The sequence below is a fragment of the Hyla sarda genome, chromosome 2 (genome assembly GCF_029499605.1).
Source record: "Hyla sarda isolate aHylSar1 chromosome 2, aHylSar1.hap1, whole genome shotgun sequence".
Classification (NCBI taxonomy): domain Eukaryota; kingdom Metazoa; phylum Chordata; class Amphibia; order Anura; family Hylidae; genus Hyla; species Hyla sarda.
The window spans coordinates 195,756,364-195,782,744 of NC_079190.1; the positions used below are offsets into that span (position 1 = coordinate 195,756,364).

At 43.8% G+C, this 26,381-nt stretch overlaps 1 protein-coding gene across 1 annotated transcript; it reads left to right on the top strand.

Moving 5' to 3' along the window:
* Window positions 1-478: 478 nt before the first annotated feature.
* CNOT11 (CCR4-NOT transcription complex subunit 11) lies at window positions 479-24,728 on the top strand. Its single transcript, XM_056556088.1, has 7 exons — window positions 479-998; window positions 5,731-5,895; window positions 11,477-11,629; window positions 12,962-13,164; window positions 21,596-21,798; window positions 21,918-22,014; window positions 23,609-24,728. Exons 1-7 carry the CDS (start codon window positions 683-685, stop codon window positions 23,804-23,806), a joined length of 1,335 nt encoding a protein of 444 aa, XP_056412063.1. The 5' UTR covers window positions 479-682; the 3' UTR covers window positions 23,807-24,728.
* Window positions 24,729-26,381: the final 1,653 nt, after the last annotated feature.

Consider the following 26,381-nt stretch of genomic DNA (forward strand, 5'->3'; position numbering starts at 1 on the left):
ACATGCGATGGTTTCAACAAACGATGGTCCGTTTGGAACGGATTATCATCGTATGTTGAGGGACCACTGTATACTGGGAAAACGCTGCATGCTCTGAACTTGTATATGCACAGATGAGTGTACAGGGCAAGAAGTGCCCTCACCCCTGCCCCATACCAATGTGTGTTGCACTGGCACAAACATTCCCTATCCAGTGTTATCACCCTGATGGCTTTCCCCTATTTTCACCAGACAACTCCTTCAGCTGTTGAGTTTTATAGAAAAAAAAAATTCCAATCTTAATTCTTTTACAAATGTTCCCATAATTATCTGTGGACAAGTATATGCTATAGCCAACTATCTACTATAGTTAAAAGGTGACCAATAGAGGGCGCTTCAAAGGGAGATGAACTTCAATAGCAATAAACTCATCATTTGAACTCTCATTCTGCACATGCGCACTGGTAGCGTAACGCAGACGCGCACGTTGCAGGAACGAGCACGACGTTTCCTACGTACATGACGTCATTTCGCTTCCTGAGCGGCGCTAAACGTTTGCCGATTTTTTGGATAGCTTTATTGCCTAGTGAAAAGAGGAGCAAGGGACAGCAGCCCGGCCACAGGAAGCGCGGACGAGCTGGTACGGGAAGGCCAATGAGAAGAGGCGGGAGAGCGGCGGCAGCAGTACCGGACCGGCCTCACCATGAATCTGTGCGGGAAGGAGCTGTGTAACCTGCTGGGCATCATGACGGAGGAGGCGTGTAGTAATACCTTCGAGGGCCTGTCCACGGCTTTCCACCATTACTTCACCAAGACTGACCACTTTCGGGTGGGATCCGTGCTGGTGATGCTCCTGCAGCAGCCCGACCTGCTGCCCACGTCCCCGCAGCGCCTCACAGCCCTCTACCTGCTCTGGGAGATGTACCGCACCGAGCCCCTGGCTGCTAACCCCTTTGCCGCCATCTTCGCCCACCTCTTGAACCCCCCGCCTGCGGAAGAGGCCGAGAGGCCGCTGTCAGGTGAGCGCCCGCCCAGGGGTTGTTATGGAACGCTAACTGCCCTGTCCAGGAGAGCATTGCGAGGTGTGCTGGGGCTTGTAGTGCCTGGTTATGTGCAGGGCATCAATGGTGACAGGTGTGCAGCAGCTTCTTTATATGGACGTAGTGGAGAAGGGAATCTGCCATGTATGATAGTGATTTATATGGACTGCCATTGACTTCAGTGGGAATATTCAGAAACAGCGCTGACATGTCAATGCTTAGTGGTCCTGACAAGCCACATGGATATCAGCACCAAAACAAACCAGTGTAAACATACCTATATGCCTGTCATTATAGCTTGATGAGGAAGTGATCATGTGCCAGGTGCCCGCTGGGCATTGCTTAACCAAGCAGGTCTCCTGGGCTTTGACAGCAAAAACCTCTGCATCTCCGCCTTTTCCATAGAGATACATGGAGAGGGTGTGTCTGCTGTGGTCCACACACCTCCTGTACGGGGAGAGCTCCGGCCGAGTTGGGGCCCCAGCATTTGGACCCCCAGAGATCAGACACTTATCCCCTAAGACTGCAGTACTTTAAGGGTACATTCACACATACAGGATCTGCTGCATATTTTCTGCTGCTAATTTTGCTACCCATTAAAGGGGTACTCCGGCGCTAAACATCTTATCCTCTATCGAAAGGATAGGGGATAAGATGTTCGCAGGGATCCCACCACTCCCCGTAGACTTGCATTGAGGGGCGGGGCTATCATGATCCTCCGTCCCCTGCACCGCCTGTCATCAGCCACAGAGCGATCCTTTCTCTGTGCAGCTGAAAAACGGGGGTGCTGCAGGAGAGATTGCAGGGGTCCCCAGCAGCAGGATCCCTGTGATCTAACATCTTATCCCCTATCCTTTTGATAGGGGATGAGATGTTTAGCGCCTTAGTACCCCTTTAATGTCAATGGGTAGAAAAATCAGCTGAACAAAATATGCAGTAGATTCTGTACGTGCCCTAAGGGTGAATTTATACAGTATCCTGCACAGGATTTTATACTGCAGCAGGGATGTGGAATTCCTATCGCCCGACGCCCGGGACTAGCAGTTTTGAGCATCGGGCAGGTGAATTTGTCTGGCCCTTAGCCCGGCTTCGGGCAAGCAGGGCCGGACCTGACAAGCACGGCGGCGATTTGCAGTCTGTATGAAGCGGGCTGCCGACTCCTGCCCGCTCCATACTCTGCAGCCCCCGGCTATAAAAACCTGTGTCCTCCGAAGCAGAGCAGGGGAGATGAGAAGCTGTGTACAGTATTTGTCTTCTCTCCCCTGCTCTGCAGACGTGCGGGGGGAGATGAGGGGCGTGTCTTCTTGCTCCCCGTGCAGACCTGCGTCCTCTGCCTTCACTCCCCCCAGCTGTAGCTTCGGAGAGCTGAGAGGAGGAGGCACGTCTGCACGGGGAGATGCTCGCGGCGCTCACAGGGGAGTATGGAGCGGGCTCGGGATTCCTGCCCGCTCCATACTCTGCAGCCCCCGGCTGTTCTCAGTAGCCGGGGGCCGCCGCTAATAGCCAGCATGCGGCTGGCTATTAACCCTTTAGATCGCCGTGGGCTAGTGGGGGGGGGGGGGGGATCGCAGCGCGATCGCGGGGGGAGATCCACTATAGAGGTAGCCGGAGGGCTTACCTCTGTTCCCTGCTATCCCCGCTCTGTCATTGAAAGATCCTGGCTGGACCAGGCTCTATCAATTGATCACAGAGCACACAGATTAATAGAGTTCAATAGAACTCTATTCATCTGTCTCAGGAATCTAATGATTCCTCACATAAGTGTAATAAAGTGTTAAAAAAAAAAAAAGTTTTAATAAAAGTTTGAAAGACACACATTAACCCAGTGGTCTTCAAACTGTGGCCCTCCAGATGTTACAAAACTACAATTCCCAGCATGACAGGACAGCCGTTGGCTGTCCGGGCATGCTGGGAGTTGTAGTTTTGCAACATCTGGAGGGCCACAGTTTGAAGACCGCTGCATTAAAGGAGAACTACGGGATTGAAAAATGTATCTCCTATCTTAAGGATAGGGGATAAGTTTCAGATCGCGGGGGTCCGACCGCTGGGGCCCCCCGCGATCTCCCGTACGGGGCCCCGGCTCTCTGGTTAGAGAGGGCGTGTTTACCACCGCACGAAGCAGCGACCAACACGCCCCCTCCATACACTGCTATGGGAGAGCCGGAAATTGCCGAATGCAGTGCTTCGACTCTCCCATAGCAGTAAATGGAGGGAGCGTGTCAGCCGCAGCCTCGTGCGGTGGTCGACACGCGCTCTATGCAGAGAGCCGGGGCCCCGTACTGGAGATCGTGGGGGGCCCCAGCGGTCAGACCCCCGCGATCTGAAACTTATCCCCTATCCTTAGGATAGGGGATAAAATGTTCAATCCCGTAGTTCTCCTTTAACCCCTGCCATGTTAAAAGTTCAAATCACCCCCTTTTCCTATATAAAAACATGTAAACATATTTGGTATCGCTTTGTGCGTAATTGTACAACCTATGAAAATATAACATTATGTATCCCCTACGGTAAATGTAAAAAAAATACCAAACCACAGATTTGCAATTTTTATAATATCCCAGAAAAAAAAGTTAAAAAGCGATTAAAAACTCAGATCAATACCAAAATGGTACCGATACAAAAAAACAGATTATGGCGCAAAAAAATTAGCCCTCATACAGCCTGGTATGTGGAAAAAAAACTAAAGCTACAGGGGTTAAAATATGGCAATTAAAAAAATTTGAAAAAATCCAGAATTAGTAAAACATGACGTAAACTATACAAATCTGATATCGCTGTAATCAGGCGCCTAAAGTATAAAACTAACATGTTACCTCAACCACAAGGTAAATGGCGCAGAAAAGAAAACCACCAAATCTGCAAAATTATCTTTTACTATTTCAATATCACTTTTTTATTTTTTGGTCCAGAGAATATGTTATTGAAAAATGAAAAGGTGTCATTATAGTAGGTAGTTATGGCTATTATAGGGTGAGGAGGAAAAAATCAGAGCGTAAAAGCGAAATTTGGCCCGGACAAATGGATCATCATGAGTGACGAGTAGATTTTGCTCCATTTTAGTCCCGTGGACAAGTAGTTTTTTATAAAATTTCCACACCCCTGCTGCAGATTTCAATGTAAACTAAATGACTGAATACAACTTCAAATCTGCACAGGATACTGTACGTGTGAATACACCCTTACCCTACTCTCTGCTCTTGAATAACTTTCTTCACATGGTTGAAAGCTATTGGTTTTGACATGGATTTCTTGCTTATTTTGCATCACCGCGGTCCGCCAGCAGATTACCCCTGGACTAGGTCTTATTTTCGGGGTAGGGCTTATATTGCAGCCCTACCCCATAATCCTGCTAGGGCTTACTTTCGGGGTAGGGTTTATTTTTGGGGAAACACGGTAGTTATTAGGTCTCCCCTAAGCCTTCTTTTTTCTAAACTAAATAACCCTAATTCTGATAATCTTTCTGGGTACTGTAGTGCTCCCATTCCCTGTATTACCCTGGTTTGCCCGTCTTTGAACCCTCTCTAGCTCCACTATATCTTTCTTGTACACTGGTGCCCAGTACTGTACACAGTATTCCATGTGTGGTCTGACTAGTGATTTGTACAACAGTAGAATTATTTCCTTGTCGTGGGCATCTATGCCCCTATTGATGCACCCCATGATTTTATTTGCTTTGGCCGCAACTGCCCGACACTGGTCACTACAGCTAAATTTACTGTTAACTAAGACTCCTAAGTCCTTTTCCACATCAGTTGTCCCAAATGTTCTCCCATTTAATACATAATCCCAGCCCGGATTTTTCCTCCCCATGTAAATTACCTTACATTTATCAGTGTTGAACCTCATCTGCCACTTCCCAGCCCAAACCTCCAACCTATCCAGATCCATTTGTAACATCTAAGATGGCCTGCGAAGCTCCAGTCAAATGCTCAGCTGCCTGCTGCACTCTTCTTCTCTAGTCTGCCTTCTAACAGACCAAAGAAATATGGTGCAGAAAACACTGATTAGTGCTATATAGCATTGTTTAGTATTTGCTATAAAAAAAAAAAAAAAAATAGCAATAAATAGATAAATGTGATCTAAACTTTTGAAATGCATAGGCAACTTGTCTAAAGTTTTCAAATGACACTGACAGTTTAAATGGGCTCTGTCAGATACAAAAACGTTTGATATGTTGTAAAGCATGCAAAACCAATAGGTTTTGCAATTGCTTTTATTAGAACATTTTCAGTATTTCATAGTGAAAAAGCCAGTCAAACAACTGCCCTCCTGCCTACTTGAACACATACTAGTCCTGCTGTGTCCATGCATCATCACCTATGTCATGGACCCACTTCTTTGACAGCTGTCAGCGCAGGGCTAACAGCTGGAGGAAAAATCCTCCCACTGTCAGCTTGTGTCCCGCTACTGTCAGTGAGGACAAGCTGGGAGTTGTAGTTTTGCTAATGCTAGGGGAGATGTAAGCAGACAGCATACTGAGGGGGCGGAGACCTGCAGAGTGAGGCCGTGGAGTAGCAAGTAGGAGAAGCCAGCAGCATGGAAAATTGTTAAAATTTATATATATATATATTTATTTATTATTATACAAACATTTTTAGTGCTTTATACCATTGCATAACTGTAATTTATTGGATAGTAAGAGTTTTTGTAATATCCCGGTAATTTACACTGTCCACCTGATTTATTATTATTATTTTCCTCTTGTCTACAGGATTTTTACCACCAATTACTCCACCTGAAAAATTCTTCCTCTCGCAGTTAATGCTTGCTCCACCCAGGGAATTATTTAAAAAAACTCCCAGACAAATCGCTGTTATGGATGTGACCAATTTGGCCCAACCTGTGGACATCAGTGGACTTCAGTTAGCTCTTGCAGGTAACATAAGTGGTACAAAATCTCACAGAATGCATTAAATAGTATATACTATGAAATGTGCGGCCCCCCCAAAGAAATGCCACCCCACAGCATTACTGACCCACCACCAAATCGGTCATGCTGGAAGATGTTGCAGGCAGCAGAATGTTCTCCACAGCGTCTCCAGACTCATGTCATGTCTGTCACATGCTCAGTGTGAACTTGCTTTCATCTTTGATGAGCACAGGGTGCCATTGGCGAATTTGCCAATCTTGGTGTTCTCTGGCAAATGCGAAAGACAAAGAATAAAAGATGATGGCAACTCACTGCTGCTTCTCGATCTTCTTTAATGTAGAAAAATACTCGCATACATATGACTGACTGTAAGGGACACATATCGGGGGGGGGGGGGGGGGAAGTAGTAGGCGACAGCAGCCGTTTTTTTGCAAATGCCAAGCGTCCTGCACGGTGTTGGGCTGTAAGCACAACCCCCACCTGTGGACATCAGGCCCTCATACCATCCTCATGGAGTCTGTTTCTGACAGTTTGAGTGGACACATGCACATTTGTGGCCTGCTTGAGGTCATTTAGCAGGGCTCTGGCAATACTTCTGCTCCTCCTTGCACCAAGGCGGAGGTAGCGGTCCTGCTGCTGGGTTGTTGCCCTCCTACGGCCTCTTCCATGTCTCCTGATGTACTGGCCTGTCGCCTGGTAGTGCCTCCATGCTCTAGACACTATGCTGAAAAACACAGCAAACCTTTTTTCCACAGCTCTCATTGATGTGCCATCCTGGTTGAGCTGCACTACCTGAGCCTCTTGTGTGGGTTGTAGACTCTGTCTCATGCTACCAATAGAGTGAAAGCACTGCCAGCATTCAAAAGTGACCAAAACATCAGCCAGGGAGCATAGGAACTGAGAAGTGGTCTGTGGTCACCACCCACAGTACCACTCCTTTATTGTGGGTGTCTTGCTAATTGCCTATAATTTCCACCTGTTGTCTGTTCCATTTGCACAACAACATGTGTTATAGCATGAGACGGATTCTACAACCAACACAAGTGGCTCAGGTAGTGCAGCTCATCCAGGATGGCACATCAATGCGAGCTGTGTCAAGAAGGTTTACTGTGTCTGTCAGAATAGTGTCCAGAGCATGGAAGCACTACCAGGAGACAGGCCAGTACATCAGGAGACATGGAGGAGGCCGTAGGAGAGCAACAACCCAGCAACAGGACCGCTACCTCTGCCTTTGTGCAAGGAGGAGCACTACCAGAGCCTTGCAAAATGACCTCCAGCAGGCCACAAATGTGCATGTGTCCACTCAAAAGGTCTGAAACGGACTCCATGAGGGTGGTATGAGGGCCCAACGTTCATAGGTGAGGGATGTGCTTACAGCCGTCCAGGACGTTTAGCATTTGCGAGAGAACACTAAGATTGGCAAATTCGCCACTGGCGCCCTGTGCTCTTCAAAGATGAAAGCAGGTTCACACTGAGCACCTGTGACAGTCTGGAGATGCTGTGGAGAATGTTTTGCTGCCTGCAACATCCTCCAGCATGACCGGTTTGGCGGTGGGTCAGTAATGGAGGGGGGTGGCATTTCTTTGGGGGCCGCACAGCCCTCCATAGACTTGCCAGGGGCAGCCTGACTGCCATTAGGTACTGAGATGAGATCTCAGACCCCTTGTGAGACCATATGCTGGTGCGGTTGGCCCTGGCTTCCTCCTAATGCAAGACAATGCTAGACCTCATGTGGCTGGAGTGTGTCAGCAGTTCCTGCAGGAGGAAGGCATTGATGCTATGGACTGGCCGCCTGTTCCCCAGACCTGAATCCGATTGAGCACATCTGGGACATCATGTCTCGCTCCATCTACCAATGCCACGTTGCACCACAGACTGTTCAGGAGTTGGCGGATGCTTTAGTCCACGTCTGGGAGGACATCCCTCAGGAGACCATCCACCACCTCATCAGGAGCATGCCCAGGCATTGTTGGGAGGTCATACGGGCACGTGGAGGCCACACACACTACTGAGCCTCATTGTGACTTGTTTTAAGGACATTACATAAAGTTGGATTAGCGATTAGCCTGTAGTGTGATTTTCCACTGATTTTGAGTGTGACTCCATATCCAGACCTCCATGGGTTGATAAATTTGATTTCCATTGATAATTTTTGTGTGATTTTGTTGTCAGCACATTCAACTATGTAAAGACTAAAGTATTTCATATGATTAGTTCATTCATTCAGATCTAGGATGTGTTATCTTAGTGTTCCCTTTATTTTTTTGAGCAGTGTATTTGTGGGGCGAAATTTAAGAAAGAGAAACATTTTGCAAACTTTGGCGGCTTGTGTTGCTCTGCAGTGCACATTTCGTTAAAAAATCACACGTGATCTTCTGTATGTCAATACAATTCCGATACTAATTTAAATAGCTTTTGTGTTCTTTTACTACTTAAATGAAAAATTAAATAACATTTTTTTTTAAATTGTACATAAATGATTGTGCTAAAAATTGTCCTCTTTTGACCCCTATAAGGCTCTTTTCACACTACATGTATCATCCTGTAAAAACCTCCATTATTACCTCCGGCAAAAAGTCCTGAAAACGGCCTGTCAAAAAATCCCATTCATGTCAATGGGATTTTTTGACCATCCCTTTGCATCAGATATGTCCGTTTTTACTAATGTCCGTTATTTTTACCGGAATAAGGGACGGTGCGTGCACTAATTTTTGGTCCGGCAAAAATAATGGGGAGAACAGTTCAGTACAGCTTTACAGAAAAAGGTTAAGAACCTGATAAAAAAAAAAAATGGATGTAACTGAACAGATAAACAGCAGGTTTTTTAAGGAAAAAAAAAGTTAAAAATAATGGATGATGGTCATCGGTTATCATCCGTTATCAGTTATTACATCCGTTTTTTTTGTCCGTTATTGTAAAATAACGTCAGTAATAAAAAAAAAAAAATTCCTGTAGTGTGAAAGGGCCTAACACTTTTCAATATTCAGGGATTCCTATTTTTTTGTGCTTTTGATCTGTTGTTTTTATTAGCACCAGTTTTGTTTTGATGTTACTTTTTCATTGCGTTTTATTTTTTATATATGAAGTGACCAAAAATGTGCTAATCGGGACATAGGTTTTTTATTTTTTCTTAGGTTTATGCCATTGAACTGTGCAGATCCATGTTATATTTGAATAATTTGAACATTTCCGCATGTGCACTTATGTTAGTTTCTTTTTGTTTACAATAATTTACTTGGAAAAGGGGATGATTTAACCTCTTAAGGACTTAGGGCGTACCTGTACACCCTAAGCCCGGTCCCGGTGTGAAAAACGGGGTCACGCCGTGACCCTGCATCACACCGGGTCTGTCCCGGCTGCTAACGATAGCCGGGATCCTGGGCTAACAGGGTGCGGCACCGGTCGTTGGGCCGCGCGCTGTTAACCCTTCAGATGCGGCGATCAAAGTTGACCGCCGCGTCTGAGAATGAAAGTAAACGCTTCCCGGCAGCTCAGTCGGGCTGATCGGGACATCGCGATAAAATCGCGATGTTCCAATCAGCTGAGACGCAGGCAGAGGTCTCCTTACCTCTCTCCACAGCGTCCGACCGTCGATTGATTGCTCCAAGCCTGAGCTACAGGCTTGAGCAATCAAGCCCCTATCTGACTGATCCGTGCAAAGCTATGGCTTTGCAGGGATCAGCATAGATCAGTGTGTGCAGTGGTGTTGGTCCCTATGGGAGCTATAGCACTGCAAAAAAAAAAAAAGTTAACAAAGGTCATTTAACCCCTTCCCTATTAAGTTTGAATCACCCCCCTTTTCCCATAAAAAAAACTAAAAAAAAAAACTGTGTAAATAAAAATAAACATATGTGATATCGCCGCGTGTGAAAATGTCCTAACTATAAAAATATATTGTTAATTAAATCGCACTGTCAATGGCGTGCGCGCAAAAAAAAAATTCCAAAGTCCAAAATAGTGTATTTTTGGTCACTTTTTATATCATGAAAAAATGAATAAAAAGCGATCAAAAAGTCCGATCAATACAATAATGGTACCGATAGAAACTTCGGAACACGGCGCAAAAAACACGTACGCGGAAAAATAAAAAAGTTATAAGGGTCAGAATATGAGAATTTTTAACATAAAAATTTTCCTGCATGTAGTTATGATTTTTTTCCGAAGTACGACAATATCCAACCTATATGAGTAGGGTATCATTTTAACTGTATGGACCTACAGAATAATGATAAGGTGTAATTTTTACCGAAATATGCACTGCGTAGAAACGGAAGCCCCCAAAAGTTACAAAATGAATTTTTTTTTTTTCTTCAATTTTGTCGCACAATGATTTTTTTTTGCCGTTTCGCCGTGGATTTTTTGGTAAAATGACTGATGTCACTGCAAAGTAGAATTGGTGGTGCAAAAAATAAGCCATAATATGGATTTTTAGGTGCAAAATTGAAAGCGTTATGATTTTTAGAAGGTAATGAGGAAAAAAATGAAAATGGAAAAAACGCTGAGTCCTTAAAGGGGTACTCCGCCCCTAGACATTTTATCCCCTATCCAAAGGATAGGGGATAAGATGTTAGATCGCCGCGGTCCCGCTGCTGGGGACCCCGGGGATCGCTGCTGCAGCACCCTGCTATCATTACTGCACAGAGCGAGATCGCTCTGCACGTAATGACGGGCAATACAGGGGCCGGAGCATCGTTACGTCACGGCTCCACCCCTCGTGACGTCATGGCCCGCCCCCATCAATACAAGTCTATGGGAGGGGGCGTGGCGGTCGTCACGCCCCCTGCCATAGACTTGCATTAAGGGGATGGGCCGTGATGTCATGAGGGGTGGAGCCATGACGTCACACTGCTCTGGCCCCTGTATCGCTTGTCATTACGCACAGAGCCAACTCGCTCTGTGCAGTACTGATGGCGGGGTGCCGCAGCGGCAATCCCCGGGGTCCCCAGCAGGGGTTAAACTTTATTAGGTAAGGGGCTTATTAACATATATATATATATATATATCTCTATCTATCTTTAACATTTTAGTGACAATTTTTTTTTTTTTTAGTTCCCATAGAGAACTATCACAATCTTTAAATTGTAAATGCTGAACACTGCTGGGCCATAGCACAGCATTGATCGGTGTTATCCACATTCCATTAGTGCGGGTTACTGAGGTTGCCTGCATTATTGGAGTCCCGATTGGATGGAGGCAGGTAAGGACCCCCTGCCCATCCTCTCAGCTGATTGGATGGAGGCAACTATATTTACCGCATTTTAGGTGCCACAATAAACTTTGATCATGGCATCTAAAGGGTAAATGCAGGACATTGGCCCTATTGATGATGTCCAGTATTAGCCGTGGGTCATGGCTCCTGAGAGCAGCCTGCACCCATTGTATATGAAATGTGCTCAGCTCCTGATTGCACTTGAAACAGCGGGCACAGGGCGTTCATTTATGCTGTGCTGCTATATAAGAGTAAAACAATAAGGTACAGCCATACTGCCATGCGACCTCGGACTTTAATCATACAGTTTGAAACTATTATTTTTACAAGATACTTATTGGATGTAACAATAATAATTTGGTCATTTTCTCTTTTTAGAGCGGCAGTCTGAGCTCCCAACACAGAGCAAAGCCAGTTTCCCAAGTATCCTAAGTGACCCTGACCCGGATTCTTCTAACTCTGGATTTGACAGTTCGGTTGCTTCACAGATTACAGAAGCTTTAGTTAGTGGCCCAAAGCCACCCATAGAAAGTATGTGTCATTCTTAAATAAATTTGCATCTCTCATTACAGAAATTGCATGAATGTTCTGAGGATACTTTTTTTTATTTCAGTTTTATTTGTGCAGCATTATTCCTGTAGTTAAAATGGCGGAAATCTTATGGTGTTCATACGTCCATATTTTGCTGCAGATTTTCCGCAGCCGATTATTGCACTTGTGAACGTCCGTTGTACAATGGATCCATTACACAATCGGGGTATTCTGCCTCTTAGCGTACACCATGACATTTTTTCTCTAATCTATTCTACATTTCATTTTAGTACATTATAATAGGGGCAGCCATCTTACCTGAGCTGGTTTTTGAGAGATGCTTTACAACAAGGCCCATGGACATGGACACACAATAAACCTCTCCTGACCATATTCTTTGTAAGCATGCTCTGTGACCTGTGCAGAAGTCATTTAGGGGAGGCTGAACTCCTATTGTCTTTCTACTGGTTTACTGTATAGATCACTTTCCAAGAGCTTCCTTCTTATCACAGATAGAACAAGAAGCTTAGTGGTCAAATAAAAATTTGGAAGATTTCAGGGTTATTTTATAATGTAGGTCATAAAATAGTAAATTAGAAAAAAAAATCATCAAAAATTGTCTTCATTAAAACATGAGTTAAACAATGGGTGATTTTCAGCTTTTTCTTTGAAATATATGCCTCTGTTTATAGAGAGCTTATGTAACCCATGCAACCTTCACAACTTTAATACCATTCTGGTGCTTAACATGAAATATAGCTCATATTTTATTTCCATTTGTACGTTTTGGAGTTGCTAGCAGCTTTTAAAAGGAAACTTACCATCAGTTAGTTTGGGCAGCATAAAACACATTACAGTGGTTTGTGCTTGATATTTTTGACTAGGGAGAGATCTGTCAGGTCGGAGACTGCCCCAGTGACTCAGAGCTTCATGACACTGATGACAGGTTCCCGTTCATTTTTGCTAAACTGGACGTTATGATGCCTCTTGTATGCAAAAATAAGCACACAGAGACCTAAACCTATCTTATTGTTTCCTTTATTTACATGACTGTGAATTTATGAATTGTTTCTTGGTCTAGATATTAGCATGTTGACAGATATTTAAAGTTACATAACCTCTCTACTATATACACTATATGCAACATTTACTGTGATTCTTTCATAGAGCTTTTCTCTATTCACTATACGACAATTAAGTAAAATTAATTTAAAGATTCTAGGATATATATGGTGTCACCACTGACACATTGCAAATACAAACACAACATATTGCAACGTAAAGCGTTTTTAATTCTGTAGTTTTGTAAATTGTTTTTTGAAATTGTTACAGGTCATTTTCGTCCAGAGTTTATTCGTCCTCCTCCACCTCTGCATATCTGTGAAGATGAGCTTGCTTGGTTGAATCCAATCGAACCTGATCATGCTATCAAATGGGACAAATCGATGTGTGTAAAGAACAGCACCGGAGTTGAGATCAAACGTATAATGGCCAAAGCATTTAAAAGCCCCCTATCTTCTCCTCAGCAGACACAGGTATAAATCTCTTAAGAAGTTGCATCATGTTTCTTCAGCATTCTTTAAGGGGTACTCCAGTGAAAAACAATTTTTTGTTTTTGTTTTGCGGATCGACTGGTCCCAGACAGTTAAACAGATTTGTAAATTGCTTCTATTTCAACAACTATCCAGAGCAGGAGCAAATGTCCATACAAGGACAGAGGTGTCGGCAGAGAGCACTGTGGTCAGACAGGAAAGAAATTCAAAAAGATAAGAACTTCCTGTGGAGCATACAGCAACTGATAAGTACTGGAAGTACTGAGAGAGTAGTGGATGCATGGAATAGCCTTCCTGCAGAAGTGGTAGCTGCAAATACAGTGAAGGAGTTTAAAGCGGTAGAAAAAAACAATACAACTTCCTTTTGGAGTATACAGCAGCTTATAAGTCCTGGAAGGGTTTGGATTTTTACATAGCAGTAATTTAAAAATCTGTTGAACTTTCTGGCACCAGTTGATAAAAAAAAAAAAAAAATTCCCTGTAGTACCCCTTTAGGAGAGATCATTGCTGTTACACAGGTTTGACACCTGTGGACAACCCCTTTCCAAATTCTATAGGAGTAGAATACCCATACCCATTAGACATGCATAAGTGCATGCTAAGAAAAGATTGACACACACACACACAGCAGTAAACAAAGGAGTCCGTCTTTTACATAAAGAATCATTGTTTACATCTACCACAGTAGTGAACCTATATTGTGGTACACAAATGCAGGACCTCCACCCCAGCGTAGGTGCACAACTGCACTTGGGGTTGAGGATCGCCTGCCATTTCAGACCACACCGATGTAGTTTTTTTAATGTTTTAAATTTCACGCATTCACACGTTTATCTGGTGTAGGATGCCATTGTGGTACTTGTGATCGTCTGCAGGCATCCCCCATTGTATGCATATTATGCTGGGGATCGCCGATAGCAACGGACCACAAGTGCAGGACCTCCACCCCAGCGTATGTGCACAACTGCACTTGGGGTTGAGTACCTCCTGCCATTTCAGACCACGTCAATGTAAGCCTTTTACGTAAAGAACTCTTAAAATGAATCTGTTACTTTACTCAACCCTATGAAACCGCCCACACAGTATAGGAGTTAGTTAATCCCACCTTTGTTATGTAATTTGGTGGCTTAATTATGTAAAAAAAAATACTTTTTGTCCAGGGGCATAGCAGACCCCTGGCCATGCTTCTCTGACTCTTTGAGATGCCCAAAAAGGAATTTAACAGAATAAAGCCACCAATATATAAGGGTATAATTGGCAAAAGAACGCTGCTGCTATATACTGTGTGGGCAGTTTTATGGAGTTAAGTGACAGGTGCCTTTTTAAAGGGGTTGTGCATATCTCAAAATTAGCCAGACTGCTGGTTCAGTTTTGTTTTTGGGATTTTGTTTTTTTTTCCCCATTTTTCTGTTGCACGATTTTTTTTGTAAGGATATACAGCCATTGACGTAAATGTTGGCACCCCTGAAATTTTTCTAGAAAATGAAGTATTTCTCTCAGAAAAGGATTGCAGTAACACAGGTTTTGCTATACACATGTTTATTCCCTTTGTGTGTATTGGAACTAAACCAAAAAAGGGAGGGAAAAAAAGCAAATTGGACATAATGTCACACCAAACTCCAAAAATGGTCTGGACAAAATTATTGGCACCCTTTCAAAATTGTGGAAATAAGATTTTCAAGCATGTGATGCTTCTTTAAACTCACCTGGGGCAAGTAACAGGTGTGGGCAATATAAATATCACACCTGAAAGCAGATAAAAAGGAGAGAAGTTCACTTAGTCTTTGCATTGTGTGTCTGTTTGCCACACTAAGCATGGACAACAGAAAGAGAAGAGAACTGTCTGAGGACTTGAGAACCAAAATTGTGGAAAAATATCAACAATCTCAAGGTTACAAGTCCATCTCCAGAGATCTAGATTTGCCTTTGTCCACAGTGCGCAACATTATCAAGAAGTTTGCAACCCATTGCACTGTAGCTAATCTCCCTGGGCGTGGATGGAAGAGAAAAATTGATGAAAGGTGACAATGCAGGATAGTCTGGATAAGCAGCCCCAAACAAGCCCCAAAGATATTCAAGCTGTGCTGCAGGCTCAGGGAGCATCAGTATCAGCGTGAACTATCCGTCGACATTTAAATGAAATGAAACACTATGGCAGGAGACCCAGGAGGACCCCACTGCTGACATAGACACATAAAAAAGCAAGACTACATTTTGCCAAAATGAACTTGTTAGCCAAAATCCTTCTGGGAAAACGTCTTGTGGACAGATGAGACCAAGATAGAGCTTTTTGGTAAAGCACATCATTCTACTGTTTACCAAAAATGGAATGAGGCCTACAAAGAACACAGTGCCTACAGTGAAATATGGTGAAGGTTCAATGTTTTGGGGTTGTTTTGCTGCCTCTGGCACTGGGTGCCTTGAATATGTGCAAGGCATCAGGAATCTGAGGATTACCAACGGATTTTGGGTCGCACCGTACAGCCCTGTGTCAGAAAGCTGGGTTTGCGTCTGAGATCTTGGGTCTTCCAGCAGTACAATGACCCCAAATGTACATCAAAAATCACCCAGAAATGGATGGCAACAAAGCACTGGAGAGTTCTGAAGTGGCAGCAATGAGTCCAGATCTAAATCCCATTGAACACTTGTGGAGAGATCTTAAAATTGCTGTTGGGAAGATGCGCCCTTCCAATAAGAGACCTGGAGCAGTTTGCAAAGGAAGAGTGGTCCAACATTCCGGCTGAGAGGTTTAAGAAGCTTATTGATGGTTATCGGAAGCGACTGATTTCAGTTATTTTTTCCAAAGGGTGTGCAACCAAATATTAAGTTAAAGGTGCCAATCATTTTGTCCAGCCCATTTTTGGAGTTTGGTGTGATATTATGACCAATTTGCTTTTTTTCCTCCTTTTTTGGTTTAGTTCAAATACACACAAAGGGAATAAACATGTGTATAGCAAAATATGTGTTACTGCAATCCTTTTGAGTGAGAAATACTTCATTTTCTAGAAAAATTTCAGGGTGCCAACATTTATGGCCATGACTGTAACAGTATGGAAATTCTGTGCATTTTCCACGGTAAAAAATCTGCAGCTTTTTTACTGGTAAATCCATACCAAATCGTGCAGCTAAAGAGGAAACTTAAGTCAGTGGCCAGAATTTCTGTAGAAAATGTGCCAAAATTCTGGTACAAATTGCACCAACAATTGCAAAGCATTAATCCTGCACCACCCCCACCAATACCTGTTCCCCCAGCACGCATCTGTTCTGTGACCAGGACCTTGGTGAACATGCGGAAAAGGATTTAAATCCAGGGTGGTACAAGGAACTAGTACTTTGTTTCAAAGGAATAAATGGACAGGACAAGCGGTTATACCCCAATATGAAGATGCCTGTTTACATTGTGGCATTACTGCCTGTCATGTTCCTTTTTATCTCCCTGTATTTGTATCCTCTGACACTTTTTTTCCCCCTACTGCATCTGACAAAGGGAGTCTGGCTTCAGCTAAAGTTCTGGTGCAGTTTAAACCATATTTTGGTCTAAACTTAAATCTGTAACAAACTTTGACTCCAGTTGTTTGATAGATTTGACAGTCTCTGTGATAAGAATAAGACAGTTTTAGTAAATCTGGCCAGTGTGTTTAAAATCTGCAACAAAATATTTTGTCAATTTTTTTTTTGTCCACAGTGGAGTTTGCCACTGTTGAAATTCTGCAGTGTAAATGGGTCAGCTGAAACACATTCACACCAATGTTAGGTTCGTCCAGATAAAATTCTAAGCAGAATTCCTGATCGGAATTCCATGCAGAGATTCTATAGTGTCTTTCTCTTTTTTAATCACTGTAATGGGACATGCTGCAGATTAAAAATCCACACTACAGGGTCAATTTTGTGCAAACTTTTTCTGCAGCAGCAGAGTCCCATTGATTTTAATGGCATTCTGCTGACTTGTTCTAACAGCAGAATTTTCGCACCGGAAGCATCTGGCGTGGAAACTAAGATTTTGCTGTCCACAGAAAGAATAGACCTATTTCTTTCTGTGGACTCCGCAGGGAAATACATTGCCATCTGTGAGACAGCGCATTTCCAAGCGGTCCTAGTGCTGGTATTTTCTGCCGGAGTTCCATTGTCAGGGGAATGTCCGCACAGAGATTTCTGTGCAGACATTCCCTCACGTGAACATTGCCTGAGTGGACATGGGCACCAAGCAAAGGCAGCCAATTAGAATGACCTGTATACCATGATTAAACAATCTGAGGTACAGCATGGCCCTGTGGGTACCTTTTTATTACAACCCTGATAAGTCACAAGACTATGATAAAGCCATGTACATGAGACATGAACTCCTTTTTGGTGCTTATTTTACTGGCTTTAGAATTCAAAGGAAAGATATGCAAAACTATATTATTAGGGCTGCAGCTAAAGATTATTTCAAAAATCGATTACCGTATATACTCGAGTATAAGCCGAGTTTTCCAGCACGATTTTTCGTGCTGAAAACACCCCCCTCGGCTTATACTCAAGTGAACTCCCCCACCCGCAGTGGTCTTCAACCTGCGGACTTCCAGAGGTTTCAAAACTACATCTCCCAGCAAGCCCGGGCAGCCATCGGCTGTCCGGGCTTGCTGGGAGTTGTAGTTTTGAAACCTCCGGAGGTCCGCAGGTTGAAGACCACTGCGGCCTTCAACATCATCCAGCCCCCTCTCACCCCCTTTAGTTCTGAGTACTCACCTCCGCTCGGCGCTGGTCCGGTCCTGCAGGACTGTCCGGAGAGGAGGTGGTCCGGTGGGATAGTGGTTCCGGGCTGCTATCTTCACCGGGGAGGCCTCTTCTAAGCGCTTCGGGCCCGGCCTCAGAATAGTCACGTTGCCGTGACAACGACGCAGAGGTGCGTTCATTGCCAACGTACTTCTGCGTCATTGTCAAGGCAACGCCTCTATTCCGGGCCGGAAGCGCGGAGAAGAGGCGCCCCCGGTGAAGATAGCAGCCCGGACCACCTCCTCACCGGACCACCTCCTCTCCGGACAGCCCTGCAGGACCGGACCAGCGCCGAGCGGAGGTGAGTACTCAGAACTAAAGGGGGTGAGAGGGGGCTGGATGATGTTGAAGGCCGCAGTGGCTGCCCGGGCTTGCTGGGAGTTGTAGTTTTGAAACCTCTGGAGGTCCGCAGGTTGAAGACCACTGAGGGCGAATGATGAGAAGAGGATGATGAAGGGGGGGTGTGGGGATGATGAAGGGGGGTGGGGATGATGAAGGGGGGGGGTGTGGGATGATTACAAGGGGATGATGACGGGGGGATGTGTGGGATGATAAGGGGATGATGAAGGGGGGATGTGCGGGATGATAAGGGGATGATGAAGGGGGGATGTGTGGGATGATAAGGGGATGATGAAGGGGGGATGTGTGGGATGATAAGGGGATGATGAAGGGGGGATGTGTGGGATGATGACAAGGGGATGATGAAGGGGGGATGTGTGGGATGATGGGGGGATGTGTGGGATGATGACAAGGGGATGATGATGAGGATGTTAATGACGGGTCTGGATGATGACAGGGGGGGATGAGGTATTTCCCACCCTAGGCTTATACTCGAGTCAATAACTTTTCCTGGGATTTTGGGTTGAAATTAGGGGTCTCGGCTTATACTCGGGTCGGCTTATACTCGAGTATATACGGTAGTTGGTCATCAAAATGACACAGTTTTTTTTTTTTTTTTTTTTTTTTGGGGGGGGGGGGGGTTCTTTAATAACTATGTACATTAGGCAAATAAAACAAGTTAAAAACATCATTTAAAGTTCACAGAACAATCAAACTTCAAACAAGGTAGACCTCTACAAGGTGTGCAAAGCAGTCATGACAGCTGGAATATATCCCATGACAAATCCTTGTGCCTTTTGGTTAGCCATGCAGAAGCCAGTGCCACATTAGTCCATTGTCCATATCAGTGTTTCCCAACCAGGATGCCTCCAGATGTTGCAAAACTCCCAGCATGCTTGGGCAGCCTCTGGCACCCTTTGGCTGTTTGAGCATGCTGGGAGTTGCAGTTTTGCAATGTCTGGAGGCATCCTGGTTGGGAAACACTGGTCCATATAGTCAATGCAGTGGCAGCAGGACTGTAGGAAGTATGAGGAGGCTTTTCAGAATGTGAAGGATACCATAAGCGCTAAAGCAGATTTGTCTTCACTCCAGACATATGGACCAGTGTAGCAATTTGCTACTAGCAAACATCCTAGAGGAGAAGCATGGATGGTCCAGTATCCACTGCACTGGCCACACTTTGCAGCTGGTTATAATGGTGCATTGAAGAATCCGGGAATTTAAATAAACAATAAAGTTGAAGGAGATGGGAACATTGGAACATAAACCGCTGCAAGATGTCAGCACCAGATGGAACAGCACTTTGACAGACTCCTTGAACAAACATGGCCCTGCAACCCTGTCAGAACCATCAGAACCTAAAGCCAGAAAAATGGAGTGTTCTTGAGGCACCTTCTACTGTGAGGTCCAGTGAGTCAGTATCTTTTGAATATTTGGCCATGAGGTGCTTCCAATCCACTGCAACCATCCAGCTTCACAGCAGATGCAGTGATATTCTTCCAGAACAAGTCCATAATCCTGTGGTTATTTCTGCTGCGCTGGACCCAAGATTTAGAAAATCAAAGTTTTTGACACTTGAGAAAAATGATAAATGTGCAGGCAAAAGTCCAGGCAGAGCTGCTCGCTCTTAGAAATGAGATCATGGAGGCGCAGCAGAAATCCACTTCACTTGCAGTTTCTAGTTCTAGCCAATCCTTTATTTTTCTGTATTCTAGTGCCAAAAAAGGGAAAAAATTCTATCTCTTTTTTTTTTTTTTTGCGCTGCAGCCATATACTTGCAATCTGCTACCACTAGCCATAGTATAAGCACTATTTGGCACAAGATCCCTTTAAATCAACTCCTCATTAAACATAGATTCATGTGTGATACTATCTGCAGATATGAGGTATCTCAGCCTGATATTTATTTATATATAATACACACACACACACACTGCTGAGCTGGTGTATCGCAGCCTGATGTGATGTGTAATACCCCAGATCTGCCAGACAGTATCACACATCAAGCTGAGATACCTCAGAGAGCTGCACAGTACCAGTATCATCAGGCTGAGATACCCCATCAAAGAGCATTGCACCCTAGTGTCTGTAGTACCGCCATGTGTATAGCAGTGTGTATGTACTACATAGTTACACACTGCTATACACATAGGGGTATGTGCAGAGTATTGCACCTTAGTATCCGTACTACAGACAGGAAGGTGCAATGCTCTGCACGTACCCCTATGACAATATAAATGCGCCAGTAACAGTTGCTGCATAAGCCCTGAGCAGGGCACATTATACAGTAGGATCTGCATGACTAAGAGCGCCTATAGCGCTTGAAACGCGTTACTTGTTCCTTCCTTGTCCTATGGATTAAACCTGATTTTACCTGCATTGAGCTGGATCCGATCTCCTTCATTTACTTGCTATTGGCTGGTGCCGTCCAGCACCTGGATCCGTGCTCTACTGTTCGGGGCGCGGGTGAGCTGGCTTTCACCTTGTTTGCCTTTCCACAGTAGGATCCTGGCTTACTGACTGCAGCAGTACGGGTGAGGTCCTCATGGGCAGGCTGCAGATCCACATAAAATAGAGGCACGATGAGTGCGTCCACAGGCGGCAGAAGAGGAGTGTACAGCGGCAGCATGTGATTGGTGGGTCAAATGGAGGGTGGGACTAGGAATTGGCTGTGGTGGTGCGGTATAGCACCTGACTGCCCGCCCACAGCAGTCTCATGGCTTTCGGCGCCCCAGACAGTGATTCGGGCAACTATTCTATAACTGAATTTGTCGAGAATGAATCCAGTTATCGACTTCTATCGATTTTCATTGAATAATCGTTGCAGCCTTATATTTTATATATACATTTTGGCATGAACTATGAATAATCATGAGGCCCAGGTATCACCATTTCTGCTTGGTGAAGTTGAAAGTGTTTTTGAGAAGTCCTGTTTTTAGTGGAAAGTTTTCTTTTGGCCTTCTTTTTATAACTTTTATTTATTAGAATTTATTATCAACATAATGTGTTTCAGTAATTAATCCATGCAAAAGCAGTGGGTAGTTAAACGGGAGTTCAGATCCAAATTGCAGCTACGCTTTAAAGAAATCTGGTCTTCTGCTAAACCAGGCATAGGCAACCTTCGGCACTGTAGATGTTTAGGACTACATCTCCCATGATGCTCTTAAAGCCAAAATGCTGACAAAGCATCATGGGAGATGTAGTCCAAAACATCTGCAGTGCCAAAGGTTGTTTTTGCCTGTGCTAAACCATACAGTCTGCAGGTAGTTCAATGTGGAATTGGTAATAACTTTTTTATTTTTATTTTTTCTGCTTACAGCTACTTGGAGAATTGGAGAAAGACCCCAAATTAGTTTATCACATTGGCCTTACCCCTGCTAAGCTTCCAGACTTGGTGGAAAATAATCCTTTGGTTGCCATTGAAATGTTACTAAAATTAATGCAGTCAAGTCAAATTACAGAGTATTTTTCTGTTCTGGTCAATATGGATATGTCTTTGCATTCAATGGAAGTAGTTAATCGGTAAGTATTTGCATTGATAGATATTTAGGTAAGGTTTATAGACCTCTGAAGAGAATGTTGTGCTGTGGTGTGTGTGTGTGTGTATATATAATTACACATTGCCCTGTTTTATTCTGCAGACTAACTACAGCTGTTGATCTACCCCCTGAATTCATCCATCTTTATATCTCCAATTGTATATCCACATGTGAGCAAATTAAGGACAAATACATGCAGGTAAGTTACATAATGAATTGAAATAAGACCGTCTCGTACAATGTCTGAAATGTTGCAATCTTTTTTTCTTTACAAATTTGTGAGCCTCATACTGAGATGTCAGGTCTTGATTTCTTCAGGCACTGTATTTACTAAAATCCTCGACCCTGGGTATTTTATCCAGTCTTGGTGTATTCAGAAACTTTATTTAGTAATTTCCACAGGCAACCTCGATGGCCCCTACAAAATAACTTTTCAGGGCTGAAAACCTTTGGCCACTGAATACAAGAAGCTGGCTAAAAATGAATGAAATAGCTGTATGCTGGTTGGAATAAATGGCTCTCCACATTTAATGTATGTGCTAGAAAGTTCCTGTGTGCCTTTTATATATGTCAAAAGTCAAAGAAAAAAATGGGCAGTGTATACAGATGTCAGTGTATACCCTTAAAGGGGTACTCCGCCCCTAGACATCTTATCCCCTAACCAAAAGATATGGGGATGGGATGTCTGTTAGTGGGGGTCCTGCCGTTGGGGACCCCCACTATCTCCCGCCGCTGGGGATCACCCACAATCTCAATACTGCACCCGTGTTTGTATAGAGCGTCTTGTTCAGCGCTGGAGGCTCGTGACGTCACGGCCGCTCTCCCTCGTGACCTCATGGCCACAACCCCTCAATGCCTGTCTATGGGAGGGGGTGTGACAGCCATCACGAGGTGGGGGGGCTTGGCCGTGACATCGCGATCCTCCGCATCGCCAGTCATCCGGCACAGAGCACCAAATGTCTGGGATGCCGCAGCAGAGATCACAGGGGTCCCCAGAGGCATGACCTATTCTTTGGATAGGGGATAAGATGTCTATGGGTGGAGTATCCCTTTAAAGCATTCTATCCAAACTGTAGAGCTACAGCTGTTGCACAGCTACAGCTCCTAGCATGCCCAGACAGCCAATGCCAACATGCTGGTGCGGGTGACTGATTACACCCAACTTTACCTTTTATTTGCTGTGCCTCTGGTCCTGAGATGTGGATAAAAATGTATGTAAATTGGTTGGTCTGGTCTACTTAAGTTCCCTAGCCCTGAGGTGCACTGCTAAGACAGCCCACTTTCTCCTTGTAAACACTCTTTATAAATACTAATTTCAACTTCCTTTAAGTACATAGGTCGTATGTGGCGGGAAATCTCTCTTGCGTATGCATGCACTGTAACACTCGGGCAGCAGTCAGTAAGATCTCGCTGTGTAAGAGAGAGACACCAAACTGACTAATATACATGTATACATTTTCATCCATATCAGGGACAAAGGTACAGAAAATAAAAAGGTAAAGACCGATGCTATCAGTGTCACCCACACTATTGACCTGTACAAGCAGGTTAGTGTGAGGCTGATGTTAGTTTTCCTTAAACAAAAATAATGCCTCATTCTGTCATCATTCCAATGCTGTTTGGGCCAGAATTTGCTGCTGACTAAGACCTTAGGCATAGTTGTTCCATATAGTCAGAAGAAACTAGTTTACATACCTTGTACATTTCCTTGTTGTATGGCCATATGTTTTAGACTCTCTTTTAACCCTGCCTTATTTATTAATACCTTTTTTTTTATTTTTTTTCCTCTACAGAATCGCCTGGTGAGACTAGTCTGTGTTTTTCTCCAGTCTTTAATAAGGAATAAAATAATAAATGTCCAGGACTTGTTCATAGAGGTGCAGGCATTCTGCATAGAGTTCAGCAGGATCCGGGAAGCAGCTGGTCTGTTCAGGCTCTTGAAGACTTTGGATACCGGAGAAAACCCAACAGAAGCAAAACCTGCAAAATAAGCCATGTTCTTTATTATTGAACTGACCTTATCTTGTATATTACCCCATTTCAGTTTGTGGCACAAAGCATAACAATACTTTGCCATAACAGCACCATTCAGAAAAGCAGATGGCACCATGATATTGGGGACTGTGATGTCTGATGTTATTACACAGTTTACTTCTTCTCCTACGTTTCCAGACACATTAGAATCTATTGCTATACAATACTGCAACTGAGCTATCTGTGACAGAGTGTTGTTACTCTTCTTGTTCAGTTAGATGCTATTATTGTCAAGCGGTAAGTAGTTGTAAGAGGGACCTAAATGCTGCTTGGCCAGTCTTTATGGGTCAATGAAATTGAGGTTTTCACCATGTTGTACATATATTAAGTGTGTATGTAACCATATTTTTTAAAGCAAATTTCAACCTAGAGATGCCATGGTTTGGAAATACATGTGTAGATATATATATATTCCATTGCATTGCTATATTAACAATGAACCTATTGAATATATTGGATTCCTCATGACAGGCTGCACCATATTTGTCATGCAGGATGCCTGCAGATGGAGTGCAGCTGCCCATTACCCTTTTGCCATAGACTGCCTGTCACTGTGGCTGGAAATAAGTAAATAGTGGTACTGTAGACGACACTATTTTCACTATAAATATGGCACAGGTTATATTGGTGTGGTGGATGTAATGTACATAGTATATACATGACCCTGGTGCTTTTTAAGTCGTCAATCTCCAACCACAATATCGCCAAAATAGTCTGTAAGTGCAGACTGTTGAAAGGTATTGTTTGTTGTTCACTAGGTATTTCTTGCGTGTTAGGTTTTGTCAGGTTAACAAATACCACATTGCTGTTTTTTAAATGTAAAAATTAAAATATTCTGATATGTCCCAAATGTTTGTTTTGTTCACTGAAATACATGAACATTACTTTTTATTAAATAGAAAGGAAAAGAACACTTTTTGTTTACCAGACAAGTTGTTAACTTAGTCTGAGGCTATCACCTTTTTGTTATGTCAGTTTTGTTGTGGCTTTACAAGAATCACAGTAGTGCTGCATTTTTTAAAAACCATTGTGTTACTGCAGCATGTAAACATAGCTTAAAGGGTTACTCCGCTACCCAGCGTCAAGAATGAGCCCGCCCCCTCATGACGTCATGTCCCACCCCCTCAATGCAAGTCTATGGGACTTTCATTGATGGGACATGGCTGTGGCGTCACAAAGGGGGTGCACACGGAAGCACGCACAGGAGTGCACACGGAAGCCCGCACGCAGCATTAGGAACTCAATGTTCTGGATGCTGGGGAGCGGAGTAACCCTTTAAATTCCACACAAAATCAATAACTGAATAATTTTACTTTATTTGGAGCAGTTGTGGTCAATCTACTACTTTACTGGTGCCCATTGGACTTGCCTGACTGCCAACGGACAGGGGAGTATATCTTTCTGTGTTCCCCAGTCCATCGTTCAGAAATAATGGGCGCCAGATGCTACACAACTGATGCACGTTGTCGTCAATCTACTACTTTACTGTTGCCCATTGACACCGAGAGTGACACTGTCTCTAAAACTCTATTTAGTATTGGAAAATACAATACGCATATATAAAAATGTGTGCGTCATCCTATTATGTATGATTCATACCGAGATGTGTCAGGTCTTGATGTCTTCAAGTACTGTATTTATTGGATCCTAGACCCCGAGTATCTCATCCAGGCTTGTTATATTCAGTAATGTTGTTTTGTGATTTTCATAGGCTCCTACAAAAGTCTTCCTGGTGACCAGGCTTTGGTAATAGCTGAATAGTTATTCTTTTATTAAGAGCAGTTGTGGTCAACCTACAATGTTTCTGTGGCCCACTGACACCACACATTTCATTGTGTTTTCTGCCAGGTGTTCACAGGAAAGGGTTGGCTTTCTGTCTGGTATCTTTCCAGCGCTATAGAAAATGTGCTGGAGGGAAAGTGGTAAGAAATTATCCCATTCATTTGAATAGGACCGTTGACATTCCAAACTGAGACACCGAATGGTTGGACTTGCCTGACTGCCACCAGACAGGGGAGTGCATCTTTCTGTGTTCCCCAGTCCGATGTTCATAAATAATGGACGTCGGATACTACACAACTGACGTTGTCATCGGTTGTGGCATCAGTTGCGTTGAGATTTAAGCTGGGTTCATGTTAGACGGCCATATGTAATCCTAGCCTTAGTGTTAATGTAAAATAATAGAGACCAGAATGAGCCTTACCCATCAATAACTTACTTTGTATAATGCAGGGTGAGACATTCACTAGAGCAGCCAGGGGCAGGTGCTAGTTGTCCACCACTAATTCTGTAGTGTAAACATATCCTAAATCTACCCATGTGGGTGTAACACAAGCCTTTAAAATCAAGCAAGGAAAATGTCCTCACTTAATTCCTCTTGGTAATTGCACCTTTCTGCTTCATAGTAAATGGAACAGAAATTATCCAGAATTAACGCTTATTTGTTAACGGAATAAGCACCTAATAAAGGCAAAGTGACACCACACATGCTGTCCTGCCACTGCTAAAAAAAAAATATATATATATATATAT